Genomic DNA, 13508 nt, shown 5'->3' with positions numbered 1-13508 from the left:
TTGGCTTCTTTTCATCATTGGTCCTTGTGCTTGCCAAAGGCATCTGAAATTTCCAAAATAAGCAAAATATGTACTAATGTACTATCTGCCAACAACAGCCAGGGTACTATAAGTGGAAAATCATGTAAATGTTGTGTTTGTTGTGAACCATCCCTTTAATGGTTAATACAGAGGGTCGGGGAAAGTAATCAGCACACAGCTTGTTACCAAATCACAGAAACGGAGTGCACCTACATTACATTAACTAGTCGTTCATAAGAACAATAGATACAGTAGCTAACTATGTTTCCTCTCATATTCTGTTGTGCAATATCATAACCAACATCTTTAAGATGTGGGATTTCTATAGACATCAGAAAATACAATCAGAGGTATCTGATTTTCATTCAATTTGGGCTAAACTGCCTGCTTAAAGCACTACACCCCTTGTTCATCCAACGAGTCGGGCAAGGCACCAGTGACAGGGCCTTCCACATTGTAATGTTCAGTCTCTTTCATGATTGCCAGAGCTACTTAGAGGCTTAGAGAGGGGGGAGAAGCAGGCAATTAGTGTGTGAAATAGATATCCCCTGCTTTTCCACCACCAGCCCTGGTTTGCCCAGAATACACTATGTTACCTCTGTCAGCAATACCTTGACAAGAGAAGACTGCTCGCTTTAGTTTGTGCTTACCTAGCGAGCATCTCCAGTGGAATCGATGGAATCACTAATGGAGTTTTAGAGAAATGTTAAGAATTGTTAAGAAACATGCCTTTATTGTTGCAGTAAAGAATGTACATTTATATATATATATATATATATATATATTTTTAGCTTAAATGGCTTTCATTTTACATGAATGACAGTGACTACCTGCACACATATTGAGAAATGTAGAGTTTGGCTTCATATGCTTTTGGAATGTATATAAACATACAGTAACAAATAGTCTAATGCTCGAAAACAAGAACACAAATAAATATAGTTTTCCATTACATCTCATTGTTCTTTTGTCATTTTGATGAATCTCTGTGTGACATTATATCTTATAGGTTATGAAGAAAATATGAATAGATAATGCTTTACAGTTTATAACAAAGGCAGACTGGTAAAATTCTACATCTACAAAGGTCTGCTGAATGTTTTAATATAAAACAATCATTTTATGTTTTGTGTTTTGGTCAATCTATTAATACTTAATGAAGTGTCATGCAATGGGCATGTCAAAAGTAGGAATAGTAAGAAAATACTATTATCATTTGAAGTAGCAAATGTGTCAGTGTAACTCAATGATTAATACAGTATCAAATTAGTGCGCCAGGCAAGTAGTGCGTATAGCTGGATTGTCTATTGCCTTCTGAGGTGAATCCAGAGAGGCAGACATCTCAGACATCAGTGTCCAGCGGTGGCAGGATCATGTCCAGACAGGGAGACAGTGAGTCCTGACTGTGTGTGGAGCTGATCCCTGTGTCTGAGTCTGTGTCTGTAACATCTGTAGGGGACAGGCTGTGTTTCAGTCTCACTGCCTGTGGAACAGTGCATGGGGCCGGGCATTTCATGGTCCCAAGCCTGGGTGTTTCCTGCACGCTGTCCACCACCTGCAGTGTGCTCAGCTGGGAAGCCAGCTGCCAGCAATTCTGGTCCTTGAAGAGCAGTGTGGATTCATAGCCCTTCAGCTCCTTCTCCAGCTGGGCCGTTTGGATGTGAAGAGACACACCGGTGCGCAGACTAAGCCTCAGTTCGGCCTGCAGTCTCTCCAGTTCTGCCGCTTCCCAGGACAGGTCTGGGTCAGAAGTTACCCCTGCCGTTGCCCCCTGTAACTGAGTATCCTTGTCGGGGACCTCCGGCAACGCTAACATGGCCCTCGTCAGCTCTACGTTGATGTCCTGGGACAGCTGGGCTATAAGCTCCTCGTGCCTGAGCAGCTGCATCTCCAACTGGGCCACACCGTCACTAGTATACACACACTCCTGCAGCAGCTCCTGCTCTGAAACCCCTGGCTGGCTGTCCAGGTTCTGGTTGTGGCTGTGGGGGAAGGAGATCGGGGAGAGTGAGGAGAATGCCTCATGGAGAAGCTCTGTATCCTGTTGTCCTCCCTGCAGCTCCATCTCGAAGCGTTCCATCTCACAGTCCAGCTCCCTCATCCTCTGGATCTGATGCCGGATAGTGTGGTCCTGTTGGATAAGCAGCTGAACCATCCTGTCTATCTCCTCGCTGCCCGGAGAAGATCCCACTACCCTCTTCTCCTTATGGATCTTCTCCAGCTTCCTAAAGGCCTTCTTCACCATCCGTTTCTGCCTCTCCACTGGCAGTGACTGGGAGTACTGGGCCGGGCCTTGCTCCCATCTCTTAGCACCCTTAGCCCCCTTTGATTTGGCTCCCTTCTTGCATCCTGCTTGGGGTACAAAATCGCTGGCCTTGACCAGGGTGAACTGGATGAACGGTCGCTGGTCTCCCCAGGCGTTCCATAGCCTGAGGATGCGGGTTAATGGGGGCAAAGCCCTCTCAAAGCCTTTCCAGCGCTCTAGCAGGCAGAAGTCTTTAGGGTCGCCGTGCAGATTTCTCTTGCTCTCAGGGATGGTCTTGTGGTCGTCCAGCAAGGCCTGCACTATGTCAGCACACGTAGTGTGTTTGGTGACACCGCACACCACCTTCTCCTCATCACACACAGACACCTGGATCTCCTTTCCTGGCACAGTTTCCTTGTCATCTTTGTCCTTCGTTCTAGGAAAAAGACATATACAAAACGTAAGAATTTTGGTAAGCGTTTGAATAGTCAACAGGTCCTGATATGGTAAGACTTGGTTATATTGTATGTGTTAGACATCAATGGGTATAATTGAAATAACCATTGAACAGCATGAAATGTCCCAGAATGTAATGATGTGCAATTATGGATAAACCTAGTTTTTGACGTGTCATTTCATTAGCCTAATAGCTTTGGGAAAAAGCACATCCTATGGTTGGTTGGTGGTCATCAAGGCAGTCGATGAGCAGAAAACGTAGTCACTCAATTTGCTCAGCACTCCGATTCTGATTCTATGAAATAGTTACTCATCCTCTTACTCATCAGACATGATCACTTTATGATTCCGTTCTGAGCTATTTAACTCCAAAGCCCTCATTATCTTTTTGTCTGGATCATAAAAACCTGATAAAAAAATCGCCTCCAAAATAGGCTTTTGATTATGTCCTTAATATAACTCAATGTTTAATTCCTTTGTCTCCTTTCCATGATGGGAAAACCCCAGAGCCATGGGCAGTTCAGATCAAAAGAGGCAGTGCAGCGCAGATACCAACACAATTAATCACATTAAGCAATAATCAAACGTAATGTCCAGATAGCATTTTGTGACATGGCAATTTTGTTGCAGTACAAGGCACTGAACTTTGTAATGTTTAATACATGGTAGTTAACATTGGATGTCTTCAGTAGCTCAACAGTAGTTGACTGAATAATATGTTTCAGGATAATGTCCTTAGAATCAAATCTAATATCTCATATAAGAACATCTAATATGTCCGATAAGTCCTGTAACTGCATCATATGTCCAAAGGCCAGATACTGCAACATTCCAGTACCAAAGTATCCATATCATTCTCATTGTATGTACAGTGGCTTTCATTCTTTCATTCCATGAGATCATAGATCATACCAGACATGGTTTTGGTTAGGGTCTGATATGGTGAGCCTGGTCCTAGTCTTGGTATCTGGTACTGACTCCATTGTCTGACTGTTGGATAAAAGGGTATCTAAGTCTATATCTGTTCTGTCTGTCTGTGGAGATAACCTTCTCTGACTACAAAATCCAGGTTGGGCTAACATCAAGCTCTTCAGGCATCCTGGAGGCAACGTCAATCATCCTTCTACCAGGCACGAACAAAGCTTCAGAGTGGCCCCTGGATGACATAGCCCACAGTAGTTACCTGTTCAGAATGACAGATGCTAACACGCATCTGACGCGCATGTCTACTGTACAGTCAGTGATGGGAGAAATATACAATAAACAACCTCATTCAAAAAGAGTCCAATGGAAAAACCAATCCCCGCCAGCTTAGCTCCCCGTGAAGTGTTGGGTTTAGTTGATATACAGTGCGATATCACCACGTAGTGTTACGGTTTCCAACGGGCGTAAAAACACACAGGTGGAGCATTGTGTAAACTCTGAGCTGAACGAGGCCTGAGGAATGCGATATGTATGCAACAATGCAACAGGCTAGTTAATGGTTATGGAGACCCTTGGAGATGAAAAGGGAATGCAAATACCTGAGCTATGCAGAGAGAGGGAAAACAATCTCCTCGACACGCCTCCAGCATTCACAGACAATCACCATGACGACTTTGACCTAACCATTCCTCCACCTCTTCCCTTGGAAACCCAAGGAGCACTCAGTAACTTGAGAAATTGGAGACTCTCTGCTCTCTCGAAATGTAAAGACTGCCTTCTCCTTTCTCAGTGAGGAGAACAGTAGAGTATGGTAGATATAGTACTGTACACTGCCATGGAGCCTTTTCACCAAAAATTAACTGAAAAATACATTTTAAAAAATACAGAAAAGTTGCATAGACACATGTGAAAACAAGCATGCATTCATGCATACACACATACAATTAGTGTTATGGTGGGCCAGCTGACCTAAACCCTCAGCTGTGCAGGAAGTCACAGGAAGGCAGAACACTAGAGGAAGGGAAGCACCTGTGTTTGTCCTGCAGGGCCACAATCAGTGGAACAACGGCAACATCCTGCTACTTCCTGACAGAATGCTAGTCTATGGACAGGGGGAAAACATGAATTCCATAACTAGAGCTGTGTAAATATGGAACATGAGGTGCACACCTAATGTAACGTGAGCAAGGAATATGGGTATATTGTGTGAGTATGTCTCCATGGATGTCATATTAACAGTGATCTGTGCTGGGAATAGTTCCCATCCGGTACTGATACATATTCACATCATGGTTAGTGGCATAGTTAACTGGCCTTTTTCTTACGTTTGAGGCAGCAGCCGAAGCGGAGACCTGTGTCAAAACGTGTTCTGTCTCAGTGAGGAGAAGAGGTGGGTACAACTTGCTCTCTCTCACTCTGAGGACAACCATGTTTACACTTAACTGGTGATAAGATAACAGTGAAGTCAGTGCCAAAACAGTAGACATACACACTGTGTAACACTGGGAACTGTTTGTCTCCTCTCCTCTCGAGCCAGCTCCCTGCCTGGACAAATACAAAGTCTGCATGGGCCAATGGGCTGATTCCATCAAAGCCAATACATTCATGAGGGCTGTGAACTGGTGTGCCACTTCATATGCATAGCTGGGGAATATATTATGGTTTGGGGAAGGAACGTATGTGGGCGCCCTTACAGGTCTACATTGATAAACTTAATGATATAGTACTTTATGACAGAAATGTACATGAATGTGCTGATGAACATGAGCATGCCAATCGTAAAAAAAACTAAAGAAAATACAAACTACACACAGTCAAAGTCTACATACATATAGGTTTTATATCTTACTTTATGTCATTGCTAAGGTCAAATAAATCTTTATCATTCAATAATTCCTAATTTAATAGGGAGCTAAATGCTGAGTAATCTACAGAAAGCCCTGAGTAGATGTTGGAAGTACATAAAGGCCTGTGGTGGAGGAGAAACTCTATTCTATTAAACTACCAGGTGATATGCAGTTTGTGTGTTTCTGTGATCTACATTGGAACACCACAGCATTCATAGTTCACATTGCTAAAGCACTTCTTGTTCCCTAAGACATATCATAAAAAGTCATTTAATACAGTAAAAACGATCTCATCAATTTAAAAACCACCCTTGGCAAATTTACACTGAAGAATCAAATGCATTTTCTTTCAAGTTTGAACAAGTCCCAACAAGTGAGACCAAATTATTAGCGCTACTCTATGTCACAGCGTGTTGACTGAGTGACACTATCAACTAGACAAACAGGGAAACATGGATACATTGATATTCTGTGACAGTTGCCCATCTGTGATACTATGAACGTAAAATTTTTTTGAGCTGTTGTTATCAAGACTAGTTTGAGTGGGAAGTGACTACACTAGATTACGACATATCGGTGGAGACTGTTGGACGAGCTATATTGGAGGAAGGGCTAATATTAATCGCTGGAATGGAATAAACGGAACGGTTATGTTGCTTTACATCCATATTCAAAGAACGTAGAAAAAGTAACAGAGCCTGAAGTGCAAGACAGGAACGGTTCTTGAAAGAGTTGTCGTAGAGTGAATGCACCAGACAGTTTCACATCTAAATCCTTCTAAAGATACTGGAAACCATCATCATCTTTCATATGTAATCCAAGCCCATCCATTCAATAAAATAAGGCCCAAAGAAAATGGGAGCGAATACTGTACTGTACAGTAAGTAGGGTTAATCCTGTTTGTGTAAAGCCATGTCCCAGAGGCGGTTTCCGAACACAAATAACTATGTGGAGGGCTACTATCATGGGACGAAACAGGAGGAGACTAGGTCTCTGTGTTCCAAATGGCACCCTAGGGGCTGCCTTCCAAATGGCAGCCTACCCTATTGGCCCTGGTCAAAAGTAGTGCACTAAATAGGGAATAGGTTTCCATTTGGGATGTAGACTGGAGAGGCACACAGTTCTCGGCTCTTATCTTAAGAGGATGAGGGATTTGGAAGGAAATAACATCACTTCTCTATCTGGGTTCGTTGATCTCTAGGATGACTCCCAGTTAGATAGGCATCTGGGAGAAAAGACAAAATAATCTACGCCCTTACCCTATTCTCGTCTCTCCCGGGCCGGTGCAGCACTGGAGAAGAGTCCTTACTGTATCATATGGTTGTGAAGAAAAGTGGCATCCACTTTTAAAGGAAAGTATGTTGTTTTCTGACTGTTTCAATGGGTCAAATCTGAATTGTCTGACTCTCAGGGTAAATTGTTTTGATCCAGCTGAACATAACCATGATTCCTGTCTATCTACATCAGGGGTGTCAAACTCATTCCATGCAGGGCCGATTGTCTGCTCCTTTTTGGTTTCTTCTTTAAATTTGTGACCAATTAAGACCTAGACAACCAGGTTAGGGGAGTTCCTTACCAATCAGTGACCTTAATTCATCAATACATTTTCAAGGCAGGAGCAAAAACCTGCAGACATTCGTTCCTCCGTGGAATGAGTTTGACATGTGATCTACATATTCTAACATGTTTCAATGGGTCAAATTGTAATTGTCTGACCTTCAGGGTAAATTCATTTGATCCAGCTGAATATAACCAAGCTTCCTGTCTATCTACATATTCTGACATCGAATACAACTACAGTATATCATGCTGAATATCTTTTCCCCTTTAGGATATATCTAAGCCAATCTTTAGGAATGAATCCAACTTGGTGTATCTCCTTGCTACACAACTTAAATTGACAGAGATCTGAAAAGGTGAGATAATTATAGTTGGCCAAGCTGCTGGGTAATTACTACACAACATGAAAAAATTACATATCTACTGAGGCAACTTGAGCTGAGACTGTTTGAAGTCATGAAAGACAGTCGGACTAGACAGATAAATACTTCACTTGTCGTCAGCTGTGTGTGCAATGAAAATACATTAGTGTCAGACTGGTGCCACTGCCACAATCAGGGTTAGCGATGAATGCCTGAAGAAATGTGTAAAACATACTTTTCTTCACTTCGACCGACATAAAACTGCATCTATTTTTTCTCAAACTTAAGAGTGTCAGCCATAACAAAGTTCATTCAGCTAAACAAAAGCTATTTATTTATTTTTCTCTATAAAAATGTTTTAAGATACTGGAGTAGATTGGAGCTGTTCCAACAACAAGCATCTTTCCTGCATCCTAGATGTGGACTAGCCTAAAGCATGACCACATGAAACATGTCCGTTAAGCAAGCAGGCATTAGATGGTGGTTTTAGATTAAGCACATCAAATGCTTGCATTTAGGTATCTTAACAACAAAACAATTATTTATTTGACACAGCATCGCTTGTGGCTAAACAACAAATACATATTTTAATACCTTTCAATGTACAGTGGTCTAGCTTATCTGGGACCATGAAACATCAAAAGGGAACTGAGCCACTTAAGGAAATTGCTCAAGCAAATTATACAAGTGTCGATGACAGGATACCTCTAAACTTGAACCAGGAATGCTCTCTCCCACTAAACAGTCTCTCAGGTAGAAACACTTTATGAAAAACTATCTTAGGTTTAATTACAGATTAGTCTGCATCTTAAGAGCAGGTCAACTCTTATTAGATTCCATATTATACATCTTTCTGTCGGCCTAAAACTCCACACCAAAGTCTACAGGGATATTTTACCAGAAATATTTTTTTATTATCATATCATTTTTATGCAATTCCATGTCAGACTAAACATATACTGACATTTTGTGAACATTTTCTCCAGTGCACAATGTTATATGAACCCTAGTAATAGCTGATGTGACATGGCCTTGAGTGTCAAAACAAACCTAGGCAAGGGTTTACAATGTGGTGGCGTGGGTATTATTCATGCCCTGAAATGTATGTGTTCTTATGTTATTACCATGTTATGACCCCTCAAAAGTCACTACTGTCACGATTTGTCTGACTGACTGACAGGAGTCTGCTCACAGTCATCTGTTCATCTGCAGTGTCTAGAGTTGGTCTGACTTAGACATATTGACAGCCACACTTTCCCATCACCACACACGCACCGCACACACACACACACACACACACACACACACACACACACACACACACACACACACACACACACACACACACACACACACACTCTCTCTCTCTCTCACACACACTCACACACACACACACACACACACACACACACACACACACAGTTTACTTACAACATTAAAATGGCCATTTCACCTGCTTACAAAAACCTCCCACAATTTCAACAACAAAAAATGGCACCATTTACCTTCACTGAGCAGGAGAACATTCTAAATGCAAAAGAGTTACAGTATATCAGAGTCTGGATGAGATGCAAAAATAGCCTATGCTGTTTTCTCTCACATCAATAGATTCAGAAATGAGAGCTGAATTGTTGAACAGCCACATTGGTGGTATTATTGGTCAGATGGATAAAACAATTATGTACGTAAAATAAGGAATATTTTGCACCCGGCAGAGGAGCATGCATTCCCTCCTCCACATGTTAAATGTGCCTCATATACAGTATTCTACAGTTCTGAATGCAACAGGTGAGAACAAAAAAAGACATCTTTAAAATTACCTGTTTTTCAAACGCGCTTTCAGAAAGTTCTTCCCGAATGGAGCCATAGCAAGTCGCTCAACTGAAACACAATTATCCAAAATGCTGCCAAAATGGGTTACAGCCACTGCATGGCAAGACGTTCGTGACTTTTTCACAAACTGGTGTAGGTTTGACACTCACAAAAAAGTTGAACACTGTCCCAAATCGGAACGCTTGTCATAGCGCACTTCAGTGAGAGGCCGCCCCATCGTAAAGCTGAGGGTGGCGTTTATCCAAAAATGGAGGCGTAAATCTCAGCCGCACTTATTCTGCGCGTTCAAAACTGTTCTTTATAATGACCAACACATCAAAGCATACATTTGCCATTTTAAAAGAGGACAAAACAGAAGCCAATATAAAAAAAATGGGGGGGCACTTTCTTTGATATACAGTGGGAATATCGATATTCACATTTCTGTTAGAGAGAGCAAATCATTCATGCGTTCATGTTTTTCATATATGGACTATTTCATCCCTGTGTTTACTTGAGAATAGTCGTGTTGGTGGCATCATGAATGGTTTCCCACAATCCAGTAATTTATTATAGCCCACTAGGCAGCATATGAATGCGCGATGGAAGAGCAAGTAGACATAATTTGCTTGAGACTGACGTCTAGCGGGAGTGCATTTTCATCACGATAGCATGACCTATGTATGGTACAATTAGACTATACATCATCGCTGTTTGGGACTACCAGTAGCCTAGGGTTTTTGATAGAAGTTGTTAATATATTATTACACAAAATGGCTATTACTCAAATAATGTATTTATTTATTTCAAATGTATGACAATGGAATCGTTGGGGGAGAAAAATAAGAAAACAATATAATATAATAATCACAGACATTTTGTTTGATGGTAGAATATGGTGAAAATAAGCCTATAATACAACTCATATAATAAAACTCCCTATACCCATAGTAATAACTTCTCAGCGTTTGGTCTCAAGGTAAGAAGAGTGATACAACTTTAATTGTATCACATTGATCTAGGCTTGATAAGACATCATTAAATCCTAATTTAGACACCACCTAAAACACCCAGAAATAAGTGTTAGAAAAAATATTGGGGTTTATAGAGTATTTGTAGAGCCCTGAGAGTGTGTCTCTGAATCCCAGTGAGACAGGGGGTCCTCAACTTCAGACACACAGCTCTCCTTCACAAACAAATCAGAAAACCAATCAATCTACCCACTCTAAAGTAATAAATATAACCAAATATGAAAATAACCACATCTAGAAGTTGTATGATGCAAAACCTTGATGTGTGACGCGGGGATGACGTCTGATGTCACGATGACACCGCGCCAAGGCTCATAGATTGAGAAAGAGGGGGAGAGGGCGATGAGCGAGAGAGAAAGGGGGAGAGGGAAAGGGGAGAGGATGGAGGAATGGAGGATGAAGGAGGGAGTGGGGGGGAGTGGTCCTCTGACATCATTCTACCTCTTATATAGTGAGGGAATGGAGCCCAGTGTTCTTCACTTCATTCATTCTGCCTACAGCCAGGAGGACACAGTCACACACTGTCACTGACAGGAAAAAGAGAACACAAGGAGAAACAGACTGAGTTCACTCCTTCTCCACTTCCACTTCCATCTCTGTCTCTCTTTCTGCATTTGACCCCTAACCCTATGGACTTGGGTCCTGCTTAGCTAGCTGGATTCAGAGTGTGGGATTTTCTCCAAGATGCAGGCACAGTTGGCGTTTGTGCTTCTCCTCTGTTTGACGTGTGGCATATTATGTTCAGGTAAGCACGGGCATCCTTTGATATCCTTTCCTAATGATGCTAATTGATTTGCTACCTTGCTGAGTGTTATATTGGTTGCATTGTCAACTGATTAGGTTGGATTTAATCTTGAAAGAACAGGACATATACTCAGAGACTAGGGACTAATTGAATTCCTCTCAACTGAAACATACTTTTGCAACAGGTGGATTTCACAATGCACGCTATAGTTATCTTGTCATTTAACATCCATTGATTACCCTGACATTCCTATCAAGAAGACACAACCTCTCTGAGATATGCTCTGAAATAGTGGGTGTCCTCTAAATTCACCCAATGTTGTCAGATGATTTTGTTATTTATATGTTTTGTAAGTATTTAGAGTCCATAAATGACATTATTTTATCAAATCATGTTTCTTTGAAATTCTACAAAATGTAATTCACCAAAATTCACAACATAAGTTTAGTAAGTTGAAGGTAATCTTCTTCAACCAACTTCATATGTAAAGTACACACTTGGAGAGTTGTATTACATTGCAGCAAAATATGAATACAATAAATTCATTTTCAACACATTTTTGGTGTGCATCGTTCTAGTGGGGTAGATCTGCAGAGATTCAGGGTGTGCGTGGTTTTGTTCTAGCCCAGCACAGAACTATCCATCTATCCATTTAATCAATGCCCTAGCCTAGTTGCCTCAGGTGTTTTAGAGCTAAGACAGCCAATTGAAAGTTTCCAGGATCAGGGTTTGTGACCACTGGGTTAATTGATGCTTTAACACACGTCTGACTATCTGCTCGTTGATTAGCTCTCTCTATTTCTCTCTCTATTTCTCTCTCTCTATTTCTCTCTCTCTATTTCTCTCTCTATTTCTCTCTCTATTTCTCTCTATTTCTCTCTCTATCTCTCTCTCTATTTCTCTCTATTTCTCTCTCTATCTCTCTCTCTCTCTCGCTTTCTCCCTCTCTCTCTCGCTCTCCCCCCTCTCTCTCTCCCTCTCTCTCTCTCTCTCTCTTTCTCTCTCTCTTTCTCTTTTTGCTCTCTCTCTCTCTCTTCACCCCTCTCTCCCTTTTAAATCCTACTGGCTAAAACAACCTGTTTTATACCGTATTTCTGAGAGTATAACCGTGACGTGCTAGTGTTCTCTGTTTGTTTCAGTCTTTATTATAACCAGTCTTGGAGAGCCCTCATTCAGTCTTTATTATAACCAGTCTTGGAGAGCCCTCATTCAGTCTTTATTATAACCAGCCTTGGAGAGCCCTCATTCAGTCTTTATTATAGCCAGTCTTGGAGAGCCCTCATTCAGTCTTTATTATAGCCAGTCTTGGAGAGCCCTCATTCAGTCTTTATTATAGCCAGTCTTGGAGAGCCCTCATTCAATTTTTATTATAGCCAGTCTTGGAGAGCCCTCATTCAGTCTTTATTATAACCAGTCTTGGAGAGCCCTCATTCAGTCTTTATTATAACCAGTCTTGGAGAGCCCTCATTCAGTCTTTATTATAACCAGTCTTGGAGAGCCCTCATTTAGTCTTTATTATAACCAGTCTTGGAGAGCCCTCATTCAGTCTTTATTATAGCCAGTCTTGGAGAGCCCTCATTCAGTCTTTATTATAGCCAGTCTTGGAGAGCCCTCATTCAGTCTTTATTATAACCAGCCTTGGAGAGCCCTCATTTAGTCTTTATTATAACCAGTCTTGGAGAGCCCTCATTCAGTCTTTATTATAACCAGTCTTGGAGAGCCCTCATTCAGTCTTTATTATAACCAGTCTTGGAGAGCCCTCATTCAGTCTTTATTATAACCAGTCTTGGAGAGCCCTCATTCAGTCTTTATTATAACCAGTCTTGGAGAGCCCTCATTCAGTCTTTATTATAACCAGTCTTGGAGAGCCCTCATTCAGTCTTTATTATAACCAGTCTTGGAGAGCCCTCATTTAGTCTTTATTATAACCAGTCTTGGAGAGCCCTCATTCAGTCTTTATTATAACCAGTCTTGGAGAGCCCTCATTCAGTCTTTATTATAGCCAGTCTTGGAGAGCCCTCATTCAGTCTTTATTATAGCCAGTCTTGGAGAGCCCTCATTCAGTCTTTATTATAGCCAGTCTTGGAGAGCCCTCATTCAGTCTTTATTATAACCAGTCTTGGAGAGCCCTCATTCAGTCTTTATTATAGCCAGTCTTGGAGAGCCCTCATTCAGTCTTTATTATAACCAGTCTTGGAGAGCCCTCATTCAGTCTTTATTATAACCAGTCTTGGAGAGCCCTCATTCAGTCTTTATTATAACCAGTCTTGGAGAGCCCTCATTCAGTCTTTATTATAGCCAGTCTTGAAAAAACCTGGACACCTCGGGTGTTTAGTGATCCTTACTAATTATACCTCAATTACATAAGCCCTTTAATCCTCTCAGAAAGAAACAGCACATTGTTCTGTTGAGCTTATTAAGCACATAGCTCTGTCGTAGAAATGGACTGATGTTACTGTAGGGTGTGGGCGAGGGGGGAGGAGGGGAATCCGATCTAGCAGCACC

General features: G+C 41.5%; 2 protein-coding genes across 2 annotated transcripts in view; one reads left to right on the top strand and one right to left on the bottom strand.

Moving 5' to 3' along the window:
* Nucleotides 1-734: 734 nt before the first annotated feature.
* rassf9 (Ras association domain family member 9) lies at nt 735-9438 on the bottom strand. The gene is made up of 2 exons (XM_014125697.3): nt 9236-9438; nt 735-2702 (listed from the first exon to the last, which is right to left on the bottom strand). Exons 1-2 carry the CDS (start codon nt 9280-9282, stop codon nt 1364-1366), a joined length of 1386 nt encoding a protein of 461 aa, XP_013981172.3. The 5' UTR covers nt 9283-9438; the 3' UTR covers nt 735-1363.
* A 1316-nt stretch (nt 9439-10754) lies between these two features.
* Nucleotides 10755-13508, top strand: part of nts (neurotensin) — a 12932-nt gene continuing 10178 nt past the window's right edge. Inside the window, exon 1 of the mRNA XM_014125760.3 lies at nt 10755-11003. Within this exon, the coding sequence (XP_013981235.1) occupies nt 10943-11003 (61 nt within the window). The 5' untranslated portion in view covers nt 10755-10942. The remainder of the gene's footprint in view (nt 11004-13508) is intronic.

This window comes from Salmo salar, chromosome 10, assembly GCF_965601325.2.
Source record: "Salmo salar chromosome 10, fSalSal1, whole genome shotgun sequence".
Classification (NCBI taxonomy): Eukaryota; Metazoa; Chordata; class Actinopteri; order Salmoniformes; family Salmonidae; genus Salmo; species Salmo salar.
This window is presented reverse-complemented; position numbering and strand designations above follow the sequence as displayed.

Excerpts from the sequence above, each read along its gene's own strand:
- rassf9 (XM_014125697.3), bottom strand. The coding sequence starts at position 9,282 with ATGGCTCCATTCGGGAAGAACTTTCTGAAAGCGCGTTTGAAAAACAG. Across the intron at positions 2,703-9,235 it reads AAAGCGCGTTTGAAAAACAG|AACGAAGGACAAAGATGACA; the intron begins GTAATTTTAAAG and ends TCTTTTTCCTAG.